Genomic DNA, 25,322 nt, shown 5'->3' with positions numbered 1-25,322 from the left:
AGTTCCCAACTTACTTCGTCTTCTAGTTTTATTAAAAAAATGTTTTCAGAAAAATATCGCGATTGATTCGTCCGGAGATTATGCAAAATAAACGTGAATTAATATAATCAAGGATTCATAATAATCAAGTATAGACGTCGTTTCATACGGGAATTGCCATACCGATCCTCAATGTTATCATTTATTTCTCTTTCAGGTGGAAAATGATTTCCAATCTCTCAAGGAGATCGATAATTTTTAATTAGGTACTACTGTCGTTCCAGAATCATTACGAATTTTGACGTTTTTACCCTCCTCTCCACGATAAGGACATGGATATAACCGTGTGAATACTATTATAATTAATTATATAAAATATACTAAAATTAACTAACAGGAAGTTCCATCATTAAAGTTCCATAACTTGACGGTTTCTTCAGGATCAGTAGTAGTCTTGCCATGGCGATGCGTCTCCTCCCGGGCTGTCCCAGAATTTTTGCATTGACTGTGTGAACTGTCATCGTCAAAATTCTTATACTCGTAGGTCTTCCCCATTATTGTTAACAGCCCCATGCTCAGGGTCATTAATCCAACGAAGAAGAAAAACTCCAACGCCTGAGGACAAGATTGTATTAAGGAGAGTCTTCCAGAGGTGTTACGAAATCCTTTAATTTGCAGAGTGGTGCCTCCACTCTGCAAATTGGATTTCATAAAAGTCCACAAATTATGTTGGCTCTTATTAGAAAAATCAATTAGTCACATGACCCCTCTAGGAGACGGTCCTTAAATAGATAAATTGAATCAAAAAAGACATTAAAATAAATGAAAATATCTTCAGTACCTGTCGGTCGAACATTTTTGCTTTAGCAATGATCACGACGATGAGATTACCAATGGCAATAGTCATTAACCAGGCAGCTTGAAGAAGTGCCTTCATCGTCGATGGGGCTTGGACAAAGACAAATCTAAGTCCCGTAACACAAAACATAACTTCACCGATCGTCATCACCATATACTGAGGAAGAAGCCACAACATATGAACAGAATTTGGTGGAGTAATTGTTGTGAGACCTATTCTCGTACGATTATCAGTCACATAAATTTGCAAAGTGTAAACTCCACCGATTTGGAGAGCTATCGAATCAACAAATTGTCCATTAACTTCAACTTGATAAGTCCCAGGATAGAAGTTGTTCCCAGGTGTTATCTGAGGTACATTTGATGCTGATCTCGTCGTCTCGAACACGAATTTCAAACCCGATAATTGAACCTTGGTGGTTGCATTGGAGCTGATGGTATTATAGGTCAGTACCCGAAGTGTGGCGTGTCCACTGCTGGTCTTGTTGACATATTCCTCGTAGAAATAAGGAGTTGATGGCTCGAGTACGTATGAGGTTGCCTGTCCCTCCACAGCTATGATCGAACCTTCAGATTTTTCGTTTCCACCGCATTTTGAATAGTCAGCCACGTACGGTATTGATTGATGACCTCTCACAGCGATGGAAGTGTTTTCCCAGATGCCGAAAGAGTCAATGACTACAGATTGATTATTTATCGCAATAGACAGCTGGCAATCCCTCGGATTGAATATTCTCACTTGCGCCGAGCCATTCGTAGGAAGAACTGGATAAGTCGTCTAGATAATAATTTATCAAATAACATTTGTCATTTCGATTTGACGAAGGAGTTTCTAGATAGTTACCTCCAGCTTCAGTTCTACAAGAGCAGAAATGAGGAATGATAGAGCAACCAGCATTCCACCAGTCGTTAATCTTTTCAACTGGGTGTCCAAGCCTTTGATCTTGTCCAATTGGGGATAGATGTAAGTTTCAAATATTGGAATGAGAAGGATAATGAGAAGAGCGTTGAACATTTGCATCTGATCAGGTTTCAATAAGAAATTTCCGATTTCTCCATTCATTCTGGCAGCTTGGAATGTCCATCGGGAGCCCAATTGTTCAGTGAGGGCCCAGAATATGGGCATAGGGCTGAGAATTTTTAAAACCCCCAAGGCTGCTTTCAAATCAAAAATTAACTTTGAATCGTATTTATCGTCTGCGTAGTCAAGCCAGTGGTCACGTTTCGTCATCGCATCTGATTTTGATTTTTTGCAGATCGCGTGCTTGTGAAGGAGAATAATAGTCATTGACATTTTTTGACAATTGATAAGCTGTGGAGACTTACCGATATACATCTGATCACATTTAGGACGACGTTTCCCTCTGGCTCCTTTATCTTATACAATGGTTTAGCCATGATGAATATCACTGAAAATTAATCACAGGTTAATTTTGACATTGAAAATCTAGATGTCTGATTTCTTTCAATCACCTGTTGCTAGAAGCATGAGACTCGCTGGAACGAAGAAGGCAATTGAGTAACAGTCTTGGTCTCCGAAACATTGAACGCCATTGCGCAGCTCTGGGGTGATGACTGAAGAAAGAAGCGATCCGGCGTTTATCGTAAAGTAGAAGACTGAAAAGAACATTGCAAGCTCTTTTTCTTGCTCGGGGAGAGTGAATTGATCTCCACCTAGTGATGAAACACATGGTTTTATTCCACCTGTTCCAATAGCAATGAAGAGCAATCCGATCATCGAGAATTCTCTGAAAAATTTTCATTTTAGAACGCCAATCGGTTAAAATCGGTTGAAATACTCAACTCGACGATCAAGCAGTGACAAGCATTCATTATGGTCGGGAGATAATGAGGTATTTTAATCGGCACAATTACCTCATCGGCAATCGAAAAATTGGAGCAGCACTAGCAGAAAGAATCAGCTGGCCCAGAGAATAAATAAAACCGAAGTAACAAATAGTCTTGAATTTTCCAAGAAATGAATCAGACAGCATCGCACCAAACAAAGGACAGATGTACACTAACATCGTAAAAGCGTGAAAAATAATTGTCGATGTGTCATCACTGAAGTTTAATTTGTTTTTAACGTACAACGCCAGAATTGCTAAAATAATAAATTGTCATTATGGACTAATTGATGATTTCTTCTTTTAACATTATGTTACTCACTCCGCATTCCATAGTACGAGAATCTTTCGCAGAATTCGCTGCTAATAATGGCAAAAATGGACGTTGGATACTTCAATTTCTGAAAATATAATTGTTATCTGTTGAAATTTTGCGTAAATGTTTAATAATCACTTGCTCTACGTGAGATGAGATAAAAAAAATGTTCTAAGAACATCGTTGTAGAATATTTGTTATGTGATAAGCGGCAAGGACAACTGTGTTGGGCGATTTTTTTCAAGAGCACAATTTAAAGTTATGAATGGATACGAAAAGTTATTGAAGTATTTGTAACAATATCTTTACCTTATCATTTTTCGCCATTTCCACTTCCGAATGCATTGTGAATTTCGTCCCCAGCTCTCACAGGTCCAATGAATGGCACAACAGTACGGTATGATTTTATCAACTTCCTCATGATATTCTCAAACGATTCACTGTTCTCGACATTTGACATAATCCTCTAAGGCTCCATGTCAGCATTTTGTCAAATCACACGTCAGAGACTGCTGTTTCAAGTGAACAAATACTCCCGACGCCATTTGAAATCTACGCAATAACGGAAAACTTTTCTGATAATTCTAAGCAAATTACCGAAACATTACTGAGTTTCATTATCAACAGATTAAGTTTAATTTTTCACAATTCAGTTTTTTCATGATAAAACGACTCCCGACGAGTCTATAAAGACTTTTCCCGAGAGTATCGACTACTATTTTTCGTCACAATGTGTATGAAAGAAACATTTCACCAACGGGAAAAGAAAAATAATTTTTGGGGTGACCATTATCGCAAAATATTCCTGGGCGATGTCCTATTCTGAGGGATCGAGTTCATATTTTCTTGCAATAAATTCCACAGTATCACTAGCTGGAATAAAATGTTGATAAAATATTAATTTGGACGTGTACTCCCAGGGGTGCTCTTTATTATAAAAAAAATAATACATAAATTAAGAAAGCAATTGAAATAAATAACAGAAAATCCTTGAGGCGAACAAACAAGGATGTTCATGGTTGGAGTATTATAATTTAGTGATTCCTTCAGTATCACCTGGAATTGTTTCTTCATGACTACATGCTTCTTCTGTGGGCACGTTAGGATCTTTGGATACGATGGTTTGAGGCTCATTGCTGAAATTTTTATACTGATAGGACTTTGCCATTATTGCTAACATCAACATGCCGGCACACATCAATCCCGCGAAGAGAAGAAACTCGAACGCCTGCAGACAATACAGACAGAATTTGAGGTTATGAACGAAGAAGAGAAATGTTTGGTGACACAGTGATTATACTGTCGTGCAATTTTTCACTGATTTTTTACTGATTATATTTAACAAATGTACTTAGAAAATATATTTTTGTCTGTGCAATACCAAATTTTGTTACCTGTCGTTCGAATATTTTTGCTCCTGTGATGATAACAACAATAAGACTACCAACGGCTGAAGTCAGCAACCAAGCGGCTACGAGGATAGACTTCATCGTCGATGGTGCTTCACTGAATGCAAATTGCAAACCTGCGACAGCGAACATGACTTCAGCAATCGTAATAACGATATACTGAGGAAGAAGCCACACAATGTGAACAGAATTTGGTGGAGTAACTGTTGTAAGAACAATCCTCGTGTCATTATCAGTTACATACGTTTGCAAAGTGTAAACCCCACCGAGTTTGAGGTCTATCGAGTCTACAAATTGTCCATTAACTCTGACTTGATATGTTTGGGGCTTCAATACACTCACTGGCGTTATTTGGGATGTATCCATTGTCGTTCGATTTGTCTCGAAAACACTGTTCACTCCTGATAATTCAACTGTTGTGGTGGCATTGGAGCTGTGGACATTGTAGCTGAGCACCCGGATGGCGGGGTTTCCACTGTTGGTCTTGTTGACGTAATCCCTGTAGGCGTAAGGAGTTGATGACTCCAGGATATATGAGGTCGCCTGTGCCTCGAAAATCGTGATGGATCCTTCTGATTTATTTTCTCCCCCACATTGGGAAAAATCAGCAATATAAGGTATTGATTGATTACCTTTAACAACTATAGAATTGTCTCCCCAGAGGCCGAAAGGCTCCATCACGAGAGACTTATTGTTGATTACAACCGGTAAATGACAATCTCTCGGATTGAAAATTCGCACTTGTGCCAAGCCATTTGTTGGTAGAACTGGATAAGTCGTCTGAATAATAATTCATTCAAAGGATATTTCTAATTCCGGTTTGTAATTAGAATTCTTTAATAATTACCTCCAGCTTTAATTCTACGAGAGAAGAAAATAAAAATGCAACAGCAGCCATCATTCCACCAATTGTTAATTTCTTCAATTGTGTATCAAGACATTTGAACTTTGCCAGTAGGGGATAAAAGCTTAATTCAAATATTGGAATGATGATGATAATCAGGAGTGGATTGATGACTTGCATGTGATCTGATTTCAGCTGGAAATTTCCAATTTGCCCATCCATTCTGGAAGCTTGGAATGTCCATCGTGAACTTTGTTGATCGTTGAGAGCCCAGAAAAGTGGCAGAGGAATAAATATTTTCAACACTCGCAGAGTTTCTTTTATGTCACTAATTAAGCTTGAATCGTATTCATCGCCTGCATAATCAAGCCAATGTTCGTGCTTCATAGTCGCTGGGGAGTTGATTTTTTTTCTGATTGCATGCTTGTGAAATAAAAAAGTTATTGTTATGTTATCGTTGGGGTAAAAGAAACCGTAGATTGTGAAAGGGTTCTCTCTTGGAAAAAATTGATCAGTGGGCTATTGATTTTACTCTCCCCTAATGACGAATTAAGTTGTCAAAGTTACCGAAATACATTTGATGACACTCAGAATGACAGTTCGTTCTTGTTTTTTTGTTCTGTACAACCGCTTGGCCATAACAAATACAACTGAAAATAAAAAATAGTTAGCATACTGAATATATTTGGGCTTGTGTGTATTTTGCTACCTGTTCCTATCAACATGAAGACCATTGGAACGAAGAAGGCAACGAAGTAACAGTCCTGATCTCCAAAACATTCAATACTACTCCGGAGTTCTGGAGTTAGACATGAAGAAACAAGGAAACCAGCATTTATCGAGAAGTAGAAAATCGAAAAGAACGTAGCGAGATATGTCTGTTGTTCAGGAAGAACAAATTGATCTCCACCAAGTGCAGCAGTACATGGTTTCATTCCACCCGCCCCCAATGCCATGAAAAACAATCCAGTCATCGAAAATACCCTAAAATGTATTCAGTTGTTAGCTCCAACTAACTACTGAATGATCTCAGATCAATCCAACAACTGAGTGCGGAGTGCTGACATCCTGGGGTAGTTCTATTTGCAAATTCTACATCAATCAGAAGTGGAAACAGAAATGTCTCTTGTCTAGGGTCAAAATCCATCTGATATTCGACAGCTACCCTTAACTCCGAATTTCCCTCTCTAATTCAGGATTTGTGGAAACAGTTGGTCCAAGTAGTCTCTTAACTATTGGTATTACGTATCTTTTTGTTAGTGTGAGATACTCTGCGCAGTAATTCGCGAACCGTGAATTTCTCGGTATAAGAAAAAACGTACTTCACGAGAAACTTTTGTCTTGTTGAGGTTTAAAAAGTGATAGCTCTATAATTACAGCTTTATTCGCATTAAGACTGTGTAATAATGCACAACAGTACCTCGTTAGTAATCCTGATGGTGGAACAGCACTGACGGACAGAAGTAGATGACCGACAGCATAGATAATACTGAAGTAAAAAATAGTCCGAAATTTTCCAAGAATTGAATCGGCGACTAATGCACCAAACAATGGAAAAGTGAACACAGTCATTGTAAACGTGTGAAAAATAATCGTAGATGTATCATCGCTGAAGCCCAATTTGTTTCTGATGTACAGAGCCAAAATTGCTACAAAATTAATAATTATTTTGAAGTTAACAACGAGGTGTCATTTTTATATTACGTTACTCACCTCGCATACCATAGTATGCAAATTTTTCACAAAACTGGTTCATGATAATGATGAAGATTACCTTCGGATATTCAGCTTTCTGGATTTGGAATGAAATGTTTCTGTTAGATTTCTAAAAAAACAAACGTCAAAGGCTCTCCACTGGGCCCATCGATCATCATAATTATTATAATGAATATTCCAATGAAGATTTGCCCGTATTAAGTGAAAAACTGTTCTGAGAGATAGTTTGTACCTTTTTAACTTCCGGTGATTCTGCCTTTAAGCTCATTGCAAATCCTGGAAGTTTTCACAGAAAAAATCTAGTGTAATAGCCAAGATGATACTGCCAGTATATTCCAACTGTCAACTACTTATATACTCGTGGTACTATCGGACATGGAATGAGATTCGTTCGCGTCGATTTGTTAACGCTGTAACACGCAGAAAAAACGTTGACTTCGGCAAGTTGTCATTTGCTTCTTTTCGATTTGCTGCAGCGATAAAATTAACTTTGCTGTAACGATTTGACGGATATTGAAAAATTTTAAGAATTTATGATTTTTTTTATTTAATGACTATCCGAACCCCGTGTGTACCTGTGAAAAAATAAAAGCCTATAAAAGTGCAATAAAAAATTGTTTGAATGGGAAATATTCTCTGCTGTTCCTTATCACTAAAAATAATGTCACGTGAAGAAGTAGAAGTTACGGCTACGTCAACAGGTAAATTTTTTCGCGCATGTATTTTGTTCCAGCAGTAGTACAAACAATATGAGAGATGACCCAAGTGTTTTTTTCTTCATTCACATTGAAATAACGTGGTCTGAATGTTTGCCGGAGTGAACATCACTGAACAATTCAGTGTATGAGGGAAGACGACTGCTTAATATTCAAAAAATCATATTTATGTTATAACAGGAATTACAGGTAGACAGACTGCTGTCAATTTAATTACGTATGCACCGGAGACATATGAACATGGAAAACATCATACCTGAGTTGAGGATAAGCCGAGCTTTCGAATTATTTTATTAAAAAAACGTTGGTCAAGATGTTTATGTGAAAATCTGTTTTTATTCTCTTCAAATCTCATATCATTCTTCTCCTCCATCAGAGAAGCCTTCGCAACATAAAAATAATGATTTATTGCACTAACTTTCAATGCTGTACAAAATGCATGTCCAGGTCATAATTTGATAAGACAATATCTCATTTATCAAGCTTTCTCCTGTCGAAGGATTTTCGCTTGTTTGTGGTTCTTCTCAATATCAAGCTGCTTGAGTCGTGCATACACAGCAGATGCTGCAAGCACAATAAAATTGCTTGTCCACCAGAGCAACTGCTTGGATTCGTTGAACCAATAACTAGCTAGTACGGTTTGTGCACATGCTTTAGCAGTTCCACTGATGTTGTGAGTCAGTGGTGATGTCACCTGGATTTGCAAAGCCGTGGCATAGCCAATAGCAAAGCCACAGATCCCTCCGATTGTCATTGCAAGCCAGAAAGTTGTGGTGTCTAGTTTGTCATAGTTATAAATCACACTGTACTCGCCGCTGAGAATCATCAGTGGGAGGAATAAAAATATGCTGTAAGCATTGTTGTAGTACGATAAGAGCCAGATCTCTTGATCAACCAGGGGCAGTATGCGCTTTGTGTAAATGGAATATAAAGACAGACTTAGCGATCCCAAAACTCCATAGACAGTTCCGGATATAGACAGAGATCCTGCTATGTTCTCTTGGTCCACACCTAGCCAAAATCCTGCTACTATTACTCCGCAGCATACTATACAACCAAAGGAAGTTTTCTGACCTGTGATTGATAAAAATTTATTTTAAAACATCTCCGAAATGTCAAAACTGCTAGAGCAGAAGAGTCCGAAATGTTTTTGCGAATTTTTATCGATCAATAGTGGAATTGACCGAGTTGTTCATACTCACCAAGAATTAAATACGTAAAAATCACGTTGAATACTGTTGTCAATGACCTCCCGATGTAGTAGAAAGCCACACCAACATGTTGCAGACATAAATTATTACTAGCTATCATCAAAGTGAATAAAATGGATAACGGAAGAACCTGAAATTCATAATCAACTGTAGAATTAATGCTTAGTCTCATTTACTATTATAGTTTCTAATTGTTATCTTCTAAGCCATTGTATCGCTTCGGAAATTCAATGGCAAGGACAAAGAATAATTGTGACATACCTTTCTTATGTTATCTTTGGTATATGGATTCCCTTTTGGAAATGAAATAGTCTTCGGGAATATTCTGGCCAATTTGTTGAGAGAAAAACATATCAATGTACTGACAATACACTGGAACCAGGTTACGAATAATGGGGCATTCAAATTTATCGTTTTACTCGATAGTAAAGCTTTATTCACGAATACTGTCAGTATCGAAATGATCCTGCAAACCAACCAAAAAATCAATATTCATTAGCAAAAGACATGTTCTTTTCCTTCATCTTCCTCATAAACTTTTTCCTGATGTATTTTTCGGAGGCTCATTTTTTTTATCTCTATTCACATAACAAGAGTCATGAAACAAATTAATTAAGCGTTACCTACCAGTATGTGCTGACAACCAATGTTATCTTGATATACTTTGGCAAAAGTCTGTCCTCGAAAGCCATCCTCGAATATTCATCAATGCCCCGTATTTTTTCGGATCGTCCATTAAACTCCTCGCTTTTCATTTTTTCATTTGCACAAAATGATAACAAAGAAACTGAGGTTATTCATCATCACCAATAGAATTGCTACACATGTGGAACACAGCTGATACCATCGTATCCTCTTTCTCGTCGGCCAAAATTCGGAATAGCCCGACAACAAAGTGATTTATCAAGCTCGGCATTATTAATTTAGAAAGTTAATTAAATCTGGGGCCATCAACAAATCTTGTGGGGCTGTTTTTGCACAAATTTGTTAAGTTAGGTCTGAGATGACCAGGCAGGGTGGCCACAAAGACGTTTGACTAAAGTAGAGGCTCAGTTCTGGGGGTTTGAGTGACCCCAATGGCATCGTAGTACCTCACCCCAGGTGAGGCAGGGCACCACATGCAATGCTGGGGAGGTCTGCCCGTCAGCCGACTTCAACAATTCCCTCACAGCAGTCTCGCTGCTGGAGGAACTAGTCGAAAGTCGGTAGTTGGGTTTGGAATGAGGCCTTTCCAATCTCCTTAATTTTAAATGAAGCATCTTCATATCCTCCTTTCTGCTCTTCCTAGGATTACCTAATTTCTATGGAAAAAAATGGGACTGCATACACCAGCATGGCCTGTGGCGCCCTGCCTATTCTGGGGTGAGGTACTACGATGCCATTGGGGTCACTCAAACCCCCAGAACTGAGCCTCTACTTCAGTCAATCCTCTTTGCCATACAAAGTGTCCAAACATTATGTCCTGTGCACTGTTGCGCAATACGTAAAGTGAGGACAAGTATTTTTGCCTGTTCTACCCCTATTTGATTACGAATAAACAAGAGGAGCTTGGTTTGTTGCTACTACTGGATGGCATTTAACCTTAAAGGACCTTAGATTTTTTCTCAATTTTGTAACGAGTATGTATGACATTCATAGTTAGTTCTTAATAGTATATACAGATATTTCTAACCTATAGTCCATTCTCAGACAGTCGAAGTCAGTCATTTATTGCATGAATGATCCAACAAAAATTTATTTTTCTATGAAAAAGTTAAAAAATAAATCATTTACAAATGGAACCCCCACATTCTGGATACCTGAACTTCATATGAATAATGAACTTACGGTTGAACTATATTCCCTGTCAAATCTGTGAAGGATGCAGTAGTTCTGTCACTATTTTACCTGTAACTCCCCTAACGAATGCTTCCAGGTGAGCACAACGTGCCTTTCATCCACTGTCAATTCCTCAAATCACCAAAGCGAACCTCAATCCTTCCAAAATGTCGGGTCTGATTCGCTTGGGTGCAGCTTCAGCTCTGAAGCGAGGTCTAGCGAAGCCCCTTCAGTCTCCAAAGCAGTTGATGAAAAGGCCCATCAACACTTCCTCAAAACCACCCCAAGCTAGTCAATCCACTCCAGCGACAACCTGCACCGAGACACCAGTGCAAGAGTCCAAGAATTGGATAAGTTGGGGTTTCAATGAGGAAAGCGAGTTGGTTGACAGAGTAAGCGCTCACCTGGCATTCTTCTCAGCAGTCTCACTCTGTATGATTCTCGGTGGTACTATGCTCGCTTACGCTCCTGATCCAAGGCTTCGTGAGTGGGCACAGCGTGAAGCATACCTCCAGCTTCGGTACAGAGAAGAGCATGGACTTCCACTCATCAACCGCAATTATGTCGATCCGGCTAAACTCTACCTGCCCAGTGACGAAGAGCTGGGGGACACTGAGATCATCATCTGAAGGGGTTATTGTATTTGGCTTGTTATTAGTTTATTTGTAAAGAACGAGACGGTTTATTAATCGATGCATTGTAATGGAGGAGGAGGTAATGATCGCGAAATAAATTCCTTGAGCTATAGCTTCAGTATGTTCCATTTTTTTCTGATTCATCCAACTTTTTGGGTACAAACGTGGTAGACGAGATTCCTGGAAAAATAACGCCAAGGGTAGTTCTTCTTCGAGAAAATGTTCCTGAAGGGTAAAAAAAGAATAGGCACCAAACTGCCCAACTCATTTCCCATTTGGTTTCATAAATAATGAGACTTTTTATGAATAACATCATTGTTTATTGGAGACAATGATCATGTTATAAATTCTTTCTGCTGCGTATATTTCATTTTTTTTGTTTACAAAGTCCCACAGAGTGGGTTCCTCAGGCGCAAACACGGTTGTTTATATTTACATACTGATTATTGCGAGTGGAGATGCACTGACTAATTATTGAAATAGACGGGGGAGAATGAATATGCAGGAGTGTACATGTACCAAAAGGACCCAATTTTCGATTGACAAGAGGATTTTCGAAATATATATCATTCAAATGTAAAATGCCCTAGTCAAGAGGGCAACTGATACAACAGAATAAAAAATAAAGTGAATTCATTTTTTAACAGTTTGTTAGTATAAGAATGTAAAAAACAAAAATAAAATTGAACAAAAGGTTTTATTCAATGTCTTTGTACCTAAACTAAAGGTCTATTGACGTCTTTGGAAAATACTTGTTAAACAAATTAACGGACATTGAATAGAACTGGAATTTTTTAAATAGAATTCCATTATTAATTGTTGGGAAATACTAAATATTTCGATTGATTTTTTATCATTCTTTTGAAAACTGAACCTGTCATGATATATATACACACTCGCATATAAAATACATAGCATTTTTTTCATATCCACTGGTGAAAATTTCTGACTGAATAATGGTTGTGGAATTTTTGAAATTTATTTTGAGTATAAGATGTTGTCAAAATTATTGTGATGATTCTTCATGAATGAAGATATTAAATTTTGCAATTGCCAACAAATATTTCCTCTAAAATAAAAACAATGTTGCATAAAAACTTCTCAGTATTTTTCTCTTAGGACTTCTCATTAGATTAATAAATTCAACATAATTCGATTCAGGACAAAATCAAATTCGCTCTTCACTCCCCCGAAACCCGACCGCCGATCAAATATCCAGTCAGAAACTTCCACACTGATTAAATAATTTAAAGTCCGGTGAAATTAATCGCTCCTCATACCGACGCAGAAGGTGATAAATTAACGTTAGTGCTAGTGGTCAGGGGTGTGTGGTCTATGAGAGAGGGATGAAATGGTGGAGACTGCGGTAGACTGGCGCTCACCGTCAGTGGGGGCATCCCAGGGAGATTCAGGGGAGTGGTTACAATCTGAGAGGACAGTGGTGGAGCTATTGGATTTGGTGGAGGTACGGGGTTCATCAGAGGCTGCAGGGGTGGCATTGATGGAATAGCCACTGGTGGCATTGATGAAACAGCCACTGGTGGCATTCCTGGTATCAGAGGGGTCTCCGGAGGAGTCGTCGCTTGTCCAAAACTTGGATGAGAACTGTTGGATTGCGCGAAGTAATGCCCAGGAGACGCCATCACTGTAGTAGTCGACGCACCCACAAGTTTAGGATCGACATTGATTCCTGGGGGGCCTGCAGGTACAGCTGACGGTATGGAATACGCTGAGGAAATAGTGGCTTTCGTTATTCCTGATTCTTGTGGATCTGGGGATATTCCTGATGAGACGTAGCTCGACGGGATGGAGAATCCTGGAGGTATCGCTGTCACAACAGGGTTCGGTGGTGATGCTGGAGTCGAAGGCATCATTGGGACCGTGTATTGCGCTGGGGGTGGTTGAGCAGCTACTGGAATCTTTGCCATGTTCGGCTAGAATATAAATATTATTTTTAAACCTAGCAGTTAGTATAAAAAATATTTTAAAGCTAACTAACATTATCACTGCTTGAAAAACCAACAAAAATTAATTCCCTAGAGCCTGATTTAATTATAAATATAAATGTGATCATTTTCTTTCGAAATCTATTCCAAATCCCCACACAACGAAATACTTGAAAAAATTAAAAAATTCCAAAATAATAAAGAGTTTCCTCTCGTACCTGATATGAATGATTCTGACTCGGTTTATTCTCAGGGACACTTCTCACGGGTATTCTATGCAGATATCCATACCCAATACCACAGCCAAGGCTTCCCTCCCCTCCCCACCTCGTGTTGGGAGTGATGGTCACTTCTCGACACGAATCATCAGTTGTATTATAAACATAAAGTTTCAGTGGTCTAGATTCGTGTGCCTCGATCAAAGTGAAGAGATCCTCACTCTCGTGGAGGGCAGAGTCAGCTCCGATAATGTAATCAGTGAAGGGTTTGAGACCAGCCAGCTCAGCTGGAGATGATGGATGGACCTCGAGAACGTGCCAGACATTCTCGTTTGCTCCCTCGAATGAGCAGAATCTTATGCTGACGCCCAACAACCCGTGACCACCCCACGTCATGCTTGGAACGATTGTCGTTTGTCTGATAGACTGGGTTTTACTGTTGTAGACAGTCACTAGGAGCTCCTTGTCGACATTTGTTTTCAGGATTTCTTTGAGAGTGTCATTGTCTTGGTCCTGGGAAAGAGTCAATTGGAAATAATTTCCTTTTGATCAATGAAATCATTGTTTTTACAGTACCCAGAGCACTTATTATAAGTAAAGAAATTTCGTTGATGTAATTTCAAGATTTTCATAAAAATTTATATGAATCTTTGTTATTTTTAATTTATTTATTGTAGGGCCAACAACGAAGGTTGGTTTATCACGTAATTAATTTGTAAAAAAAATATTTTTTCAATATCACTTAGTCACAGATTGAGAAAGGGCCCTCAAAAGAAATGACCTCACATTTTTGCAGGTAAGAGTCCACTCTAGAATTACGAAAAATATTTCCACATTTCGTGAACCAGATGTCAAACAACCAACTGTTCTGCCCTGTTTCACTCTGTCCGACTTGACAACGTCTTTATCAAAACAATAGGAAGCATTCGCGCGATAAGAAGAATAAATGAATAAATAATAGTGAAATAATGGGATAATTACTAATCTGGTGTTCCCGATAGACACAATGAAGTCAAAAAAGGCCTCGAGTCCAGCCTGCTGTCCAGGTGAGCCCTCCTGTACCTGTCGATATCCAATTCATCCATTAATTTCTTAATTTTTTAAAATTCTATTATTTATTACGAATTAATGGTAATTAATAAAGTACCCTCAGAACGTGGTAGCCCTCCGTACCACCACCAGGTATCTCGAGACTCTGTGATGATCCCATTACTTCGAACAAATGCAATTAACCTCACAAGGCACTGAACAACTTTTTTATCGCTTAATCTTCATTAAATGCTACGATATTGTTATGCCCTCGGTGAATTACGTGGCAATCTTTGGAAATCTGTTGAGTTGATACTTTTATGTGTCAGCTGTGTGTGTAGAGCAGACTTACTGACTTTTATCGTAGTAAATGACAAGTTGTGTGATTGTGTGAGCACATGCACGAGGAACGATGACGTCCCATGTTGGATCAGTTGGACGGGAGGAACAGAATCGCCGGAACGGATGTGGAATTGATGACATATCACATCCCTAATTTAATTCGCTGTGGATTAGAGGCCATTGGCTGATTATAAACAGATATTTCTAATGTGTCGGAAAATTAACAGAGTTCTATTGACTTTCATTTTTGATTCCTTCAAGAAAGCCACCGTCTCAGAGCATAACCTTGAAAAATAATCGCACCAATACTCCTTCCCTAGTACTATGTATACAAATTGCCGAGGGAAGGTAAAGAAAATAAAAGGCCGTAATGTCAGGGACTATGGGGAGGTTGCTGACGCTTATGGAGCAGCTTCCACTGCGGAATTTCGTAGTGGTGGCGCATGAACTGCTATGGTGAACGTATCTGTCGGTAAGGCATTACCAGGGAGACTGTGCTGGGGGGCTTTTTGCTCGGGGAGGCCCCGAGGAAAATTTAAAATACGTCGGATCCGACTTTAGAGACTTCCTGGGGCCTTAGAAAAATTCGCATATTCCCTCACGACTTGAATGCCACGGATGACGTGGTAATGCCCTACCGACAGACACCAACGTGCCAGTGAATTAATGTCGGCTGTACACATTAATCAACTGCCCAAAAAAACAATTTTAGAATTAACATTTCGCAAAAAATGAATGAATTCAATGAATGAATTCAATTCACGAGTAAATTGTGATAAATATGTTGATCTTTAGTGACAAAAGAAATTTATCATTTATTTTCATGTGTTTAATTGCCTTAGAGATAGCGGCGATTAGTACAATAATTATAATGTGTGTGAAAGTCAAGAATCTCCGACGAATTCTTTATGAGGAATTTCACAAGATTGTTTACATTCAATTGATGAATCGTGCCTCCCAATGATATCAGGAAATTTATGTTGTAAGACTCAGAAGTAAAACGTTTATGCGTTTGCGAAGTCCAAAACATCTAACATATCCTGCTTGAATAAATTAATTCCATTAATAATTGGTTAATAATTACTTTCTCCGTCAGGAAACAAAACTATTTTCCGAATACTTGTCATCAAACAATCTTCAATATGCGTGGAAGCTCAATGCCTGTCTCATTCCCATGCAGTCTACTTCATCGAGCTTCAAGGTATTAGTTTTGATGTTTATGTCTTCTTCCACCTGAATCTGAGTCTTCAACAAGTACCGCAAGATTGATTGAGCCTGAAATCAATAATCGCGCATGAAGACCGCAACAAAATCCAACATCTCGCTGACCCTACAGGACTCTGAAAGCTCTCAGTCATGAAGGCCTCTGTGATTCCAAAGTCAGAGTCCATCATACATCGTACTGCTGAGTTCAATAATTCAGTTTTCTACAAAATCATGGAAATAGTACCTCGCACAGGGTTTGCTGTAACTTGGTTACGGAATCACGGAGATCAGCACATTCAATCACTAGTTGTTGTTCGACTGCATCCCCTGTCCTCTCGAATTGCGATCGCTGACACCTATTCCCCAATCGCGTGTGATTCAACGCTAGGAAGCCCTCCTTCTCGGCGATGGTTTTCTCCAATCGAGCAATATTCAGAGTCATGGCATTAGCTTTTTCAATTATCTGCAGATTTTTAATGACATCATATGGGCGAAAGAAACAGTTGATGTTGTCTTTTACTTGTGAGTGAAAGTGTTGTGATCATTCAAATTCAAATTTTCAAATTAATGTAATTAATGTAATTTGTCGAATCTCTTTTATTCCTTGAAGGAATCTGGGTTTACCTTGGAATGCTGCGACTCGAGTTCCATCTTAATATCTCTGGTCTCCCGGATTCGCTGGTTGAATGCGTCATTGGTAGTGTTTATTTGTACCTTCAGATCATTCATGATTTCTTGAAGAATTGTGTCAATATAATTCCGCAATACTTTACTGCTATTCAGCTCCTTTTTTCCATTCGTGATGATTTCATTCGACAGAATTTCCCACTCTTGCATTGTCAGAGTACTATAATTACCAACAGATCATTTAATGATCCTGGAATGTCACTTTATTTGAATGATTGGTAAAGCTAGTTCAATCATCAATCGAAGTGTCTCAGTGATATCATATTTACATCGATTGAATAATCGTATCAGAATGTGTCAGTTCATTCTCCAAAAAAGTAAAAAATTAAATCGAAATTACGATGAATCGAGTGACGATGCGCCGTGATATATCGAGAGGTTCATGCCGGTTTCTTTCAGATTTAAATTCTCCCTTTCGATCATAAAATTTTCATCCTTCCCCTGAAGATTGCGATCGATAGAATATAACACGGATTTCAAAGTTCTTATTTGCTCTGCAGTCTGCTCTAGGCACCGAACGAATGTCGTCTCTGCGCCCTGAATTACTCCGTGTTCTATCCGCAGCTGTTTCTCGACATCGTCCACTGTCAAGTCTATACCTCGACGACGTTCTCTGTCAACAAAAAGCTATTCATCTGAAATATCAGAGGAAACAGACCGAGGTGCGAGTGCAATTAAGAGAAGTCATGTGCCCAGTCTTCTATTTGTTATTACTCTTTTGCATTTTATTTACTTAAAGAAAAATTATTTTATGACGTTCTCGACTTTACATTTGAATCAAGAACCAGAGAATCTCCACAGAATTTCTCTCGGAATTCTCCCAAGAAATTCCTTATTATGGAGATGATCACATATTCTACAAACTCGGAACAAAAGGCTCTGCAAATGAAGGGCATTCCCATTACGTTCCATTAACGTGAAGGATTTCAGTGAAAAAAAAAATACCTTGAAATGAGACACCTTTCACAAATAACGGCGGCATTCCTTCTCACTGATGACAATGCATCAGTGAGCCGGGCCTTGTACGTCAGCAGACTATCGATCTCGAGAACAATCATCTTGCGAGCTCGCAACAGTTCATCCCTGGAGAATTTTATATTCTCACTCTGTTCTTCAAGTACACGATCAGTGGCGAATTTATTGTTCTTTGTTTTTTCTAGGGTCATGTCACAGATCCGATGGGACTCATCGATTATGCTCTCCACTAATTGGCAGTGCGTTGTGTATGCTCTGTGCCTGAATTTAAATTATGTTGATAGAAAAAAATAAAATATCGACATTCAATAATGAATAATCAATTTCTTATTACCGTGCTTGATTATTGAGGAACCATTCGTCCATTGTGAACCTATGAGGCAACGGTGGAATAATTTCAACTCCCTGAGGAGGATTTTTCCCCGTAGTCGCCATATTCTCCTCTATGTCACTCTGAACTTTTTCGCTTCAGTAGTAAATTTCACTCGCAAATTCAAATCCGAAAGTCTAACACTCCAAAAAGGACGAGGATTGCCCTTCGATAGGCAATTGAACCCATAGACTCATTCTCAACATCAAGATCACTATGGTAACCACCCCATGAGGAAATAAATAAGATAAAACACCACTTGATTACCCTCTGTTTCTATTTCAAATTAATTCGATACCTATGATACAAACAAATTATTATAAATAGTTAAACAATTCTGAGCAACATCTTCCCACTCATTGGTAAATAATGTAATTACTGATATTGTCACTGGAAACACTCATCTAATCAATAATGAATATAAATAAATACTTTGTTCGTTTCAACAGGTATATAAACAATCATGTTAATTCTAGTTATCGTTCAAAATAACTGACTATTAAAACGATCAATCTGTCGTAATTAACCATGAATCATTTACAAAAGTGTAACTATATTTATGAGAATAACAAGATGATGTGTGACTCGAAAAAAAAAAACTATACACAATTTCAATGAATGGGGAATAAACATCTCGATTCATGCAGTTAATGAGTTTTAACTAATCAATATGTATAAATTTTTCATGTAACTAAAATTATTTGTTGATTTTAACGAATAATATGTGTAAAAAATGCCCGTGAACGTGCATTCACCAACAAATTTTTCGTAATATATGGTGTGCATCAGTAACATTGATAATAAAAGACAGATTTGTTAATTAGTCAACTGAGAATCTCATTGAATCATATTTACAACATAAATATGCTCAATAAAGGTTTGACAACAGTTTTCGATTGTTGGTATATATATGGGTTATATACATCGATGAATTGTTTATATGAAACTACGAAGATTACTTGATTGTTAGGCCGAAAAAAATTGTTTGGTGTGTGAAAAGATATGTTTTTGTTGAAATCGCATACGAAAAAAACCAATGGCATTAGCTACAAAATTTTAATGGGTTTTTGTTGCAAGTTCTAGTCGTCTTTCGTAAATTCTAACTCTAAATAATTATTGATTTGAATTATATAAATTCCATCCAAATGAAATGACTATTTAAAAAAAACGGATTCACTTCAATATAAATTTCTTTTAGTAAACAAATGTTCAAGGAAAAATTTAATACGGCGTTACGAATAGAAGAAGTTATCTAAAAATCTATTGATTTTTCTCGTAAACTATTCTTTGATTTTTCAAAAGAATCGGCGCCAAACTTATAGAACTTTCAACAAAAGTTTCATAGAACTTCAGTAAAAAATGTTCAGCCACCGTTAGGAATCCTGCGTCTAACTATTCACTATTTTTTCTAATATCCCTGAATAATTATACGAATTTAGTAAAAAAATCCTAGTGCTTTTGACGAAGAACTATCCACTTATGCAAGTTTTTGGAAAAAAAACTTTTTTCACAAAATTTTAAAGGAAACTTGTGACATGCCCAGTAAAAATGTGCAAACACATTAGGAACGATGATTTTAAACTTCAAATCGTTTTTTCCTCTCTGCAACCATGCCCACCGAGGTCAATGATGGATAAAGAGAGTTCTGATAGCCCAAAATTGGAGTTGGTGGAAGACTCCGGCATATTCGCCCCGACCACCGCACTGATGGCGACCTCATCAGCTCTGCAATGATAAAATAAGACGTTATATGAACGCCTCTCAATGATCTGGCTTGTGTCATGAATTCTATGTATATTTATCTGCCTATTACGATGGCAAAATAATGTCAAGGATGACGCATGGGCCTCAACCATGAAACCTTCACTCATAAGAACTGTCATTGGAAACAAGAAGTTACACCCAGAAAATAAATTCTAGAATTAAGTAAACATGTTTGTACAATCAAACTCATTTTATGCAATTCGATACTTATTAACTTCTAAAGGTTCCAGATGTGGCATCTGTATTTTTCAAAATATTAATGAAATTTTCATATCATATAATATATCATATATTAATCAAAAAGTAATTGGCTTCGGGAAACGGAAAGTTTCCTTTAACGAACCACCAGTTGCATGCCCTTCATTTTCAAATACTCGAAACACAGATGAAATGGGGAAAAGGATGGAAAATACTTGACGAAAATCGTCAAAGGTTTATTAATCCTTTACCGGTTAAATCAGTTGACAGGGGGACAATGCCCCTCTACAACAGAAGGCGAGGCCCCACTAGTTAGAGTAACCACCCAATTTGAATACAGACAATGGACAGAACGGACTGATGAAAATCCCAGAGCTTTCATTGATCCTCCACCAGTTGCATAATAATCCCCTTATCATCATCCATTCATCTCTATACCTTGATATTGATGTTGGTGACTGCTCCTCGGTTTAATGCTATCCCAGAGATACTGTGCACTTGGTGATTCATCCCCTGTGTTTTTCAATTTTTGTGCACTGCTGATTCTTTGGGTCTGTTGTGCCACGGCTTCAGTGCTTTTATCTCTTTTAACAGCAGTCTCCGGACTACTATGATAAGGTGAATAGGTGGATTTGGATATGACTGTGAGCGCTTCCCCATGCTGTTAGTGAAAATGATACGGAAAAAAAAAACAAATTGCAAAAATAACAAAAAAAATTATACGAGTGTGATGGGTGGATGATAGATTATTTGATTTGAACGAATAAGTACAAGATCATTTTACTGGAGAGGGCGTCAGTCAGATTATCCAATAATCCTTCTTGTTAATTGTTGATAGTTGATGGAATAACGTGGAGCATACCTTCAACTGCTGCTGTAATCTGTGAATTTCTTCCCTCTGCTCAGCAATTCCACCTTCGTTAGCTTCCAGTACCAAGTGCGCCCGAAGCTGCTTGTTCCTGGCGTCAAGTTGCAGTATGTGTTGTTTGGCTTGGGCAACTTGTTTTGTGAGGGAACCAACTTTTTCCTCCAGAGCAGCTGATTCAACGCATTTTGATGAATATTTTGCGGAGAGTGAGAGAATTTCTTGCTTTATTTCCTCCATTTCTTCTCTAGAATTAAAGAACATCAAATGTTAACTAATAATTCAATTTTGCCGGAAAAACTCTTGATTTAATTCATATCTATACAGAAATGCTTGAATTTATGTGTTCTACAGAAGTGTTTGAATTGATGAGCAAATGGAAAAAAATTCTAGTTATGAAATAATCTCCTTACTCATGTTCTCTATGAAGTAATCCAATATCCTCTCTGGCCTGCATTTGCTTCAGAAATTCCTGCTTGAACTTGGTGATTTCTTTCTTCACCTCGTGCTCATGAGCCTTCCTCATGGCATCAAGAGCTGCCAGTGTTGCCTGTGTCTCCTCAGAGAGGGCCTGTTCCTTCTCTACCCTGAGATTCTCCAACTCCTGCCTGTGTTTCTCCTCCATCTCTGCAATGATTCTCCTGTGCGAGTTCTCCATCGCCATCAATCCCTTCTCACAGAGCGCTCTCAACTGCTTGATCTCCTCCTTATAACGCCTCCTCGTCTCCACATCGGTGTCCAATTCTGCACTGATGGATCTCTGATAAGCCGCCCTGAGCTCGTTGATATGCGCCGAGTGCTCAGAATCCATAAAGTTCAGTCTCTGTTCAAGTTTTCTTGCTCGCTCACGTAGACTCGCCGCCTCCTGCTCATACTGGCACGACAAAGAACTTCTCTGATTCTCCATTTCACTCTTCATTTCTATGAGATCCTTCTCCTGATTCATCTTCAGTAGCTTTAACTCTTCGGCATGCTCCATATTAATACTTTTTATTGACTTCTGAAGAAGATCACATTGTTTACACGCAAAACATTTGATGTAATCATTCAATCCTTTGATATGCTCGCGAAGCTCACGACATTTATCGTAAACTCCTGACCAATCAGTCAACGATCTTTGGAATTTTACTGGCGACGAAGAATCGTCACTGCTAGCCATCCGTAATTTATCCTTCAATGATAATCCCAATTCTTTCAAATCATCCTCCAAGACAAGTAACGACTGCTTGACGGTCCCAAAAGCTTTAGACATCTGAGGAGAATTCGGTACCTCCTCAGATTCTGAAAATTGTTGATAGGACTGAGGAGATCCTACACTGAATACTGAACCTGTGATATCTTCCGCAATGAACCCTAGTGGAAGGCTCTCACCTCCAAGTGTTTCGTCATTTGAATTCAACCTAGATGCAACCTTATCGACCTCAGTATTCAGCAATAGTGAGATTCTGGCGTCAATGAGTGCCTTCTGTGCGACAATTCCAGCGAATTCTCTCAATAACTGTTGTGAGTCGTAGGTAAACTCAGATGAATTCATCTGCTTCATGTCCTTAAGGGCTTTATTGTATAACGAACGAAGTTCCTCGAAAGATCTCTCCATTTCTCGAAGAAGTTTCGTCCGTACTTGATCACTCCAACATTCCAAATTAACTCCCTCCGATGGTTCATAATTTAGACTCATATCCGCGACTGATGGAATATTTTGTTCGTACATTTGAGCACATCTCAGGATTACGTGAGACACTTCAGACTGAACTAGATCTTTATCGACAATTTCTTGGGCTAATTCCCATGCCTCGTGGATCCTTTCATCTTCGTGGACGGATTTCGAAGACGACGAATGGAAAGATTCAGCAGCAAGTGCTTCTGCCAGTTCTTTCAATTTGGTTTCCTTGTATTTTTGCATCAAATCCTCCACCTGATTTTGCTGTTGTAATAGAAATTCTCGGTACTGATTTGCGGGAGTTACTTCCAATCCGAATGCGTCACATTTTTCCGACTTACCAGACACAAGGACTGATTTTTCCATCAAAACATTCGTCAAATATTGCACACAATAGTTCTTATTCTGGTAGATCTTCGAAGAAGCATCGATCTTGGATTTGAGTGCTGATATTAATTGACTAGTCTCAACCAACTCGCCCAAGAAACTACTACGATTGATCGACTTATCTCCGATAATGGCGTGTTTCAGCTGATGAATTATGATAAATTCATAAGCTATTCTTTCGGTCAACAATCGCATCTTCGCGCAATCATCAAGTTCTCCAACTTCCTGAAGCTTTCTTCGGCGAGACGTGAGTTCCATCATCTTCTCGGTTAATGCCTTCTCAAATTTCAATACAACACTGTTGATCGCTTCTGGAACAATTGGACTAGATGATTGAATGTTCCTCAGCTCAAAGCAGGAATCAAGTATATGATCGACCTCTCGAAGACATCTCTCAGCTTTCTCCTCGATTTGATTGGATCTCAGACATTTCTCTAAACATCTTTTAGACTTACCAACGGCCTTCTCATATTTCTTAAGTCTCATCAATATCTCCATGGACACTTCTGTACTCGATGTGACACTCCCTTCGCTGTGCTCACTTGAATCTTTATCAACATCACTCTGAGGACTCTCCCGTTCAACACTAGCGACTTTTCTCTCAAGCGTAGTCAGGCGAATCAGAACCTTCATGGGTTCCGAACTCGTCGCACTGTCCAAGGACTTTCGTCTGAGTCTCGTTCTATCGAGACTCTTGTGCTCTCGTTTATGTTCCTTCTTCATACTCGTTTGATAATCTTTCGAGGTTGTCATCAGGGCCGGAAGCACCTGGTTCTTCTCGATCGCAATGATCTTGTTCTCTAAATCGAGAAGCTTGTCCTCAACTTCCTGGGAAATCGAGAAAGACTCACGACCCTTCAACGATAGAGACCTTCTCTTGTCCCTGCCCTCAGTCTTCGTCAATTTCTGTTTAAACTGTCTCATCTGTTTCTCACTAGCTGCCAATTTGTTCGTCAAGTCTTGAATCCTAGCTGCCATTAGCTGAACCTGAGCCTGATTCGTATCTTTAATCCGTGCGTTATCCTGTCTATAAGCGAATAATTCAAGCTCCGCTGCATCTTGAGCGGCATGAGCTTCTCTGAGTTCCTTACGCATTGCTCGAATCTCCAGAATCGCCTTCTCGAATCTACCCCGCAATTCATCAAACTCCTCCATGATTCTCTCTTTATCAAAACCACTGAGATCCAGATCGAGATCAATATTAGTCAGATCACTCAAAGAATCAAAGCTCTTACCGCGCTCTCGAGAAACTGACAAACTATTCTTTCCCTCCAATTCTCGTATTCTCTCGTAGATTCTGTCGTTCTCCTCGATTCCTTGTGCTAACTTTCCACTCAACAATGTGATTTCCTTCTGCAGACACTCGACAGTCAGATGACTCGAGGACAACTCCTTCGACAGGATCTCACATCTCTCCGTCGTTTCTCTCAGCAGAGCTTCAGTTTCCAGTAATTTACACTCAATGACGTCTTTCTCCCTCGAGACAAGTTTTTTCATTTTGTCAAAGTCCTCCACGTCCTTCGTCCGCTGTTGCTCTGTCCTCTGAACTGTATTGAGCAATTCCTCAATTCGACTCTCCCTAATCGCAGCTTCTGCTCGATACTGCCTCAAACGTGCAAGCTCTTTCTCCGCACTCGATAGTTCTGATCTAGCCGAGTGCAATTGCGACTTCAAAGCCGCAAGTTCATTTTTCTGACGATCGATTATGACTAGGAGACTAGTTGGGTGATCATTCTGGGCGATTTGATCTTTAAACATCGTGACTTGGCTCTCGAGGAGTTCGACTATCAACGGAGTTTCATTGGGTGGGTCCAGGTTGTGTTGCTCCTCGTCGAGTTCACAACAGGCCATCATCAAGTCCTCCGAATGTACGCTGTCTAGGGTGCTACGACGAGAGCTTGGGGGAGAGCTTCTAGTGCGCTTGTAAACACGAGTTCGAGAGTTTGAGCGAGATCGTGCTTTGACCCGAGATAATGCGGTTCGTGTCAAAGGCGGTGATGGTGGCAACTCCGACCACTCGAGGGCTGATACGTCTGACCAATTTGTTACCTTTAAGGGCCAATCGCGATTTCGGGTGAGGGGTGGAGTTACTGGGATCTCTGACCAATCACCGGATTCACGTCTACCACCCTCTGAGGCAGTTCTATATTCTTCGTCGGAAGAGAATAGGACTGATCGGGGTGTCAAGGGCATTGATGAGGGAATTACTTGATCACTCTCGCGCTCGGTCATGGATCTGAAATTATGAGAGAGGATTTATTCACGAGGAGAACAATAGCTGAATAAAAAAAACACGATCTCATTGCCGTTTTTGAGAAATTTGGCG

General features: G+C 39.0%; 7 protein-coding genes across 15 annotated transcripts in view; 1 reads left to right on the top strand and 6 right to left on the bottom strand.

Moving 5' to 3' along the window:
- Positions 1-264: 264 nt before the first annotated feature.
- On the bottom strand, positions 265-3,506 carry LOC135160403 (peptide transporter family 1-like). The gene is made up of 8 exons (XM_064116917.1): positions 3,310-3,506; positions 3,007-3,085; positions 2,713-2,941; positions 2,311-2,585; positions 2,164-2,246; positions 1,682-2,101; positions 821-1,615; positions 265-594 (listed from the first exon to the last, which is right to left on the bottom strand). The coding sequence occupies exons 1-8, from the start codon at positions 3,343-3,345 to the stop codon at positions 370-372; spliced, it is 2,142 nt and encodes a 713-aa protein (XP_063972987.1). The 5' UTR covers positions 3,346-3,506; the 3' UTR covers positions 265-369.
- A 162-nt stretch (positions 3,507-3,668) lies between these two features.
- On the bottom strand, positions 3,669-7,342 carry LOC135160402 (peptide transporter family 1-like). The gene is made up of 9 exons (XM_064116916.1): positions 7,202-7,342; positions 6,967-7,045; positions 6,674-6,902; positions 5,963-6,237; positions 5,821-5,903; positions 5,257-5,676; positions 4,395-5,189; positions 4,057-4,228; positions 3,669-3,873 (listed from the first exon to the last, which is right to left on the bottom strand). Exons 1-9 carry the CDS (start codon positions 7,235-7,237, stop codon positions 3,818-3,820), a joined length of 2,145 nt encoding a protein of 714 aa, XP_063972986.1. The 5' UTR covers positions 7,238-7,342; the 3' UTR covers positions 3,669-3,817.
- A 659-nt stretch (positions 7,343-8,001) lies between these two features.
- Nac (neuronally altered carbohydrate) lies at positions 8,002-9,936 on the bottom strand. The gene is made up of 4 exons (XM_064116948.1): positions 9,524-9,936; positions 9,158-9,362; positions 8,888-9,026; positions 8,002-8,759 (listed from the first exon to the last, which is right to left on the bottom strand). Exons 1-4 carry the CDS (start codon positions 9,649-9,651, stop codon positions 8,164-8,166), a joined length of 1,068 nt encoding a protein of 355 aa, XP_063973018.1. The 5' UTR covers positions 9,652-9,936; the 3' UTR covers positions 8,002-8,163.
- Positions 9,937-10,326: 390 nt separating this feature from the next.
- LOC135160428 (NADH dehydrogenase [ubiquinone] 1 beta subcomplex subunit 11, mitochondrial) lies at positions 10,327-11,461 on the top strand. The gene is made up of 2 exons (XM_064116968.1): positions 10,327-10,515; positions 10,812-11,461. The coding sequence occupies exon 2, from the start codon at positions 10,882-10,884 to the stop codon at positions 11,341-11,343; it is 462 nt and encodes a 153-aa protein (XP_063973038.1). The 5' UTR covers positions 10,327-10,515; positions 10,812-10,881; the 3' UTR covers positions 11,344-11,461.
- Positions 11,462-11,646: 185 nt separating this feature from the next.
- Positions 11,647-14,962, bottom strand: LOC135160414 (Golgi reassembly-stacking protein 2). Its single transcript, XM_064116941.1, has 4 exons — positions 14,661-14,962; positions 14,495-14,575; positions 13,514-14,026; positions 11,647-13,283 (listed from the first exon to the last, which is right to left on the bottom strand). Exons 1-4 carry the CDS (start codon positions 14,721-14,723, stop codon positions 12,624-12,626), a joined length of 1,317 nt encoding a protein of 438 aa, XP_063973011.1. The 5' UTR covers positions 14,724-14,962; the 3' UTR covers positions 11,647-12,623.
- A 712-nt stretch (positions 14,963-15,674) lies between these two features.
- LOC135160415 (tektin-1) lies at positions 15,675-18,382 on the bottom strand. Of its 4 annotated transcripts, none has more exons than XM_064116944.1 (7): positions 18,087-18,382; positions 17,723-18,013; positions 17,118-17,390; positions 16,715-16,937; positions 16,335-16,553; positions 16,005-16,159; positions 15,675-15,927 (listed from the first exon to the last, which is right to left on the bottom strand). In XM_064116944.1, exons 1-6 carry the CDS (start codon positions 18,185-18,187, stop codon positions 16,022-16,024), a joined length of 1,245 nt encoding a protein of 414 aa, XP_063973014.1. In that variant the 5' UTR covers positions 18,188-18,382; the 3' UTR covers positions 15,675-15,927; positions 16,005-16,021. The 4 variants fall into 4 exon arrangements, with proteins under 4 accessions (XP_063973014.1, XP_063973015.1, XP_063973013.1 ...); XM_064116945.1 differs by having other exon boundaries at positions 15,675-15,924; XM_064116943.1 differs by having other exon boundaries at positions 15,675-16,159.
- A 328-nt stretch (positions 18,383-18,710) lies between these two features.
- Positions 18,711-25,322, bottom strand: part of LOC135160392 (protein outspread) — a 33,207-nt gene continuing 26,595 nt past the window's right edge. For 4 of the 6 annotated variants that reach the window (XM_064116885.1, XM_064116886.1, XM_064116891.1 and 1 more), the window contains 4 exons: positions 21,363-25,232; positions 20,947-21,196; positions 20,523-20,745; positions 18,711-19,847 (listed from right to left, as the gene is read on the bottom strand). In XM_064116885.1, the coding sequence (XP_063972955.1) occupies positions 19,699-19,847; positions 20,523-20,745; positions 20,947-21,196; positions 21,363-25,232 (4,492 nt within the window). In that variant the 3' untranslated portion in view covers positions 18,711-19,698. Of the gene's footprint in view, positions 19,848-20,522; positions 20,746-20,855; positions 21,197-21,362; positions 25,233-25,322 lie in introns of those variants that run through there. The other 2 variants (XM_064116889.1, XM_064116887.1) reach the window with 2 other exon arrangements.

Source organism: Diachasmimorpha longicaudata, chromosome 3 (assembly GCF_034640455.1).
Source record: "Diachasmimorpha longicaudata isolate KC_UGA_2023 chromosome 3, iyDiaLong2, whole genome shotgun sequence".
Lineage (NCBI taxonomy): Eukaryota > Metazoa > Arthropoda > Insecta > Hymenoptera > Braconidae > Diachasmimorpha > Diachasmimorpha longicaudata.
The sequence above is the reverse complement of the archived record's forward strand: the minus strand, read 5'-3'. Positions and strand labels throughout refer to the sequence as shown.

Bases quoted from the DNA above. Each gene is read 5' to 3' on its own strand.
- LOC135160403 (XM_064116917.1), bottom strand. From the start codon at position 3,345: ATGCATTCGGAAGTGGAAATGGCGAAAAATGATAAG. The intron at 2,942-3,006 runs GTGAGTAACATA...TTATTATTTTAG, and splicing joins CTCGTACTATGGAATGCGGA to CAATTCTGGCGTTGTACGTT. The intron at 2,102-2,163 runs GTAAGTCTCCAC...CTCCTTCACAAG, and splicing joins ATGTGATCAGATGTATATCG to CACGCGATCTGCAAAAAATC.
- LOC135160402 (XM_064116916.1), bottom strand. From the start codon at position 7,237: ATGAGCTTAAAGGCAGAATCACCGGAAGTTAAAAAG. The intron at 7,046-7,201 runs GTACAAACTATC...TTCCAAATCCAG, and splicing joins AATCACCGGAAGTTAAAAAG to AAAGCTGAATATCCGAAGGT. The intron at 4,229-4,394 runs GTAACAAAATTT...TATTGTCTGCAG, and splicing joins CAAAAATATTCGAACGACAG to GCGTTCGAGTTTCTTCTCTT.
- Nac (XM_064116948.1), bottom strand. From the start codon at position 9,651: ATGAAAAGCGAGGAGTTTAATGGACGATCCGAAAAAATACGGGGCATT. The intron at 9,027-9,157 runs GTATGTCACAAT...TATGAATTTCAG, and splicing joins CCAAAGATAACATAAGAAAG to GTTCTTCCGTTATCCATTTT. The intron at 8,760-8,887 runs GTGAGTATGAAC...TATCAATCACAG, and splicing joins TTTTACGTATTTAATTCTTG to GTCAGAAAACTTCCTTTGGT.
- LOC135160428 (XM_064116968.1), top strand. From the start codon at position 10,882: ATGTCGGGTCTGATTCGCTTGGGTGCAGCTTCAGCTCTGAAGCGAGGT.
- LOC135160414 (XM_064116941.1), bottom strand. From the start codon at position 14,723: ATGGGATCATCACAGAGTCTCGAGATACCTGGTGGTGGTACGGAGGGC. The intron at 14,576-14,660 runs GTACTTTATTAA...GGATATCGACAG, and splicing joins AGGGCTACCACGTTCTGAGG to GTACAGGAGGGCTCACCTGG. The intron at 13,284-13,513 runs GTACGAGAGGAA...TTTATATTCTAG, and splicing joins GTCAGAATCATTCATATCAG to CCGAACATGGCAAAGATTCC.
- LOC135160415 (XM_064116943.1), bottom strand. From the start codon at position 18,187: ATGGCGACTACGGGGAAAAATCCTCCTCAGGGAGTTGAAATTATTCCA. The intron at 18,014-18,086 runs GTAATAAGAAAT...ATTTAAATTCAG, and splicing joins TTCCTCAATAATCAAGCACG to GCACAGAGCATACACAACGC. The intron at 16,160-16,334 runs GTACTATTTCCA...TATTGATTTCAG, and splicing joins TACAGCAAACCCTGTGCGAG to GCTCAATCAATCTTGCGGTA.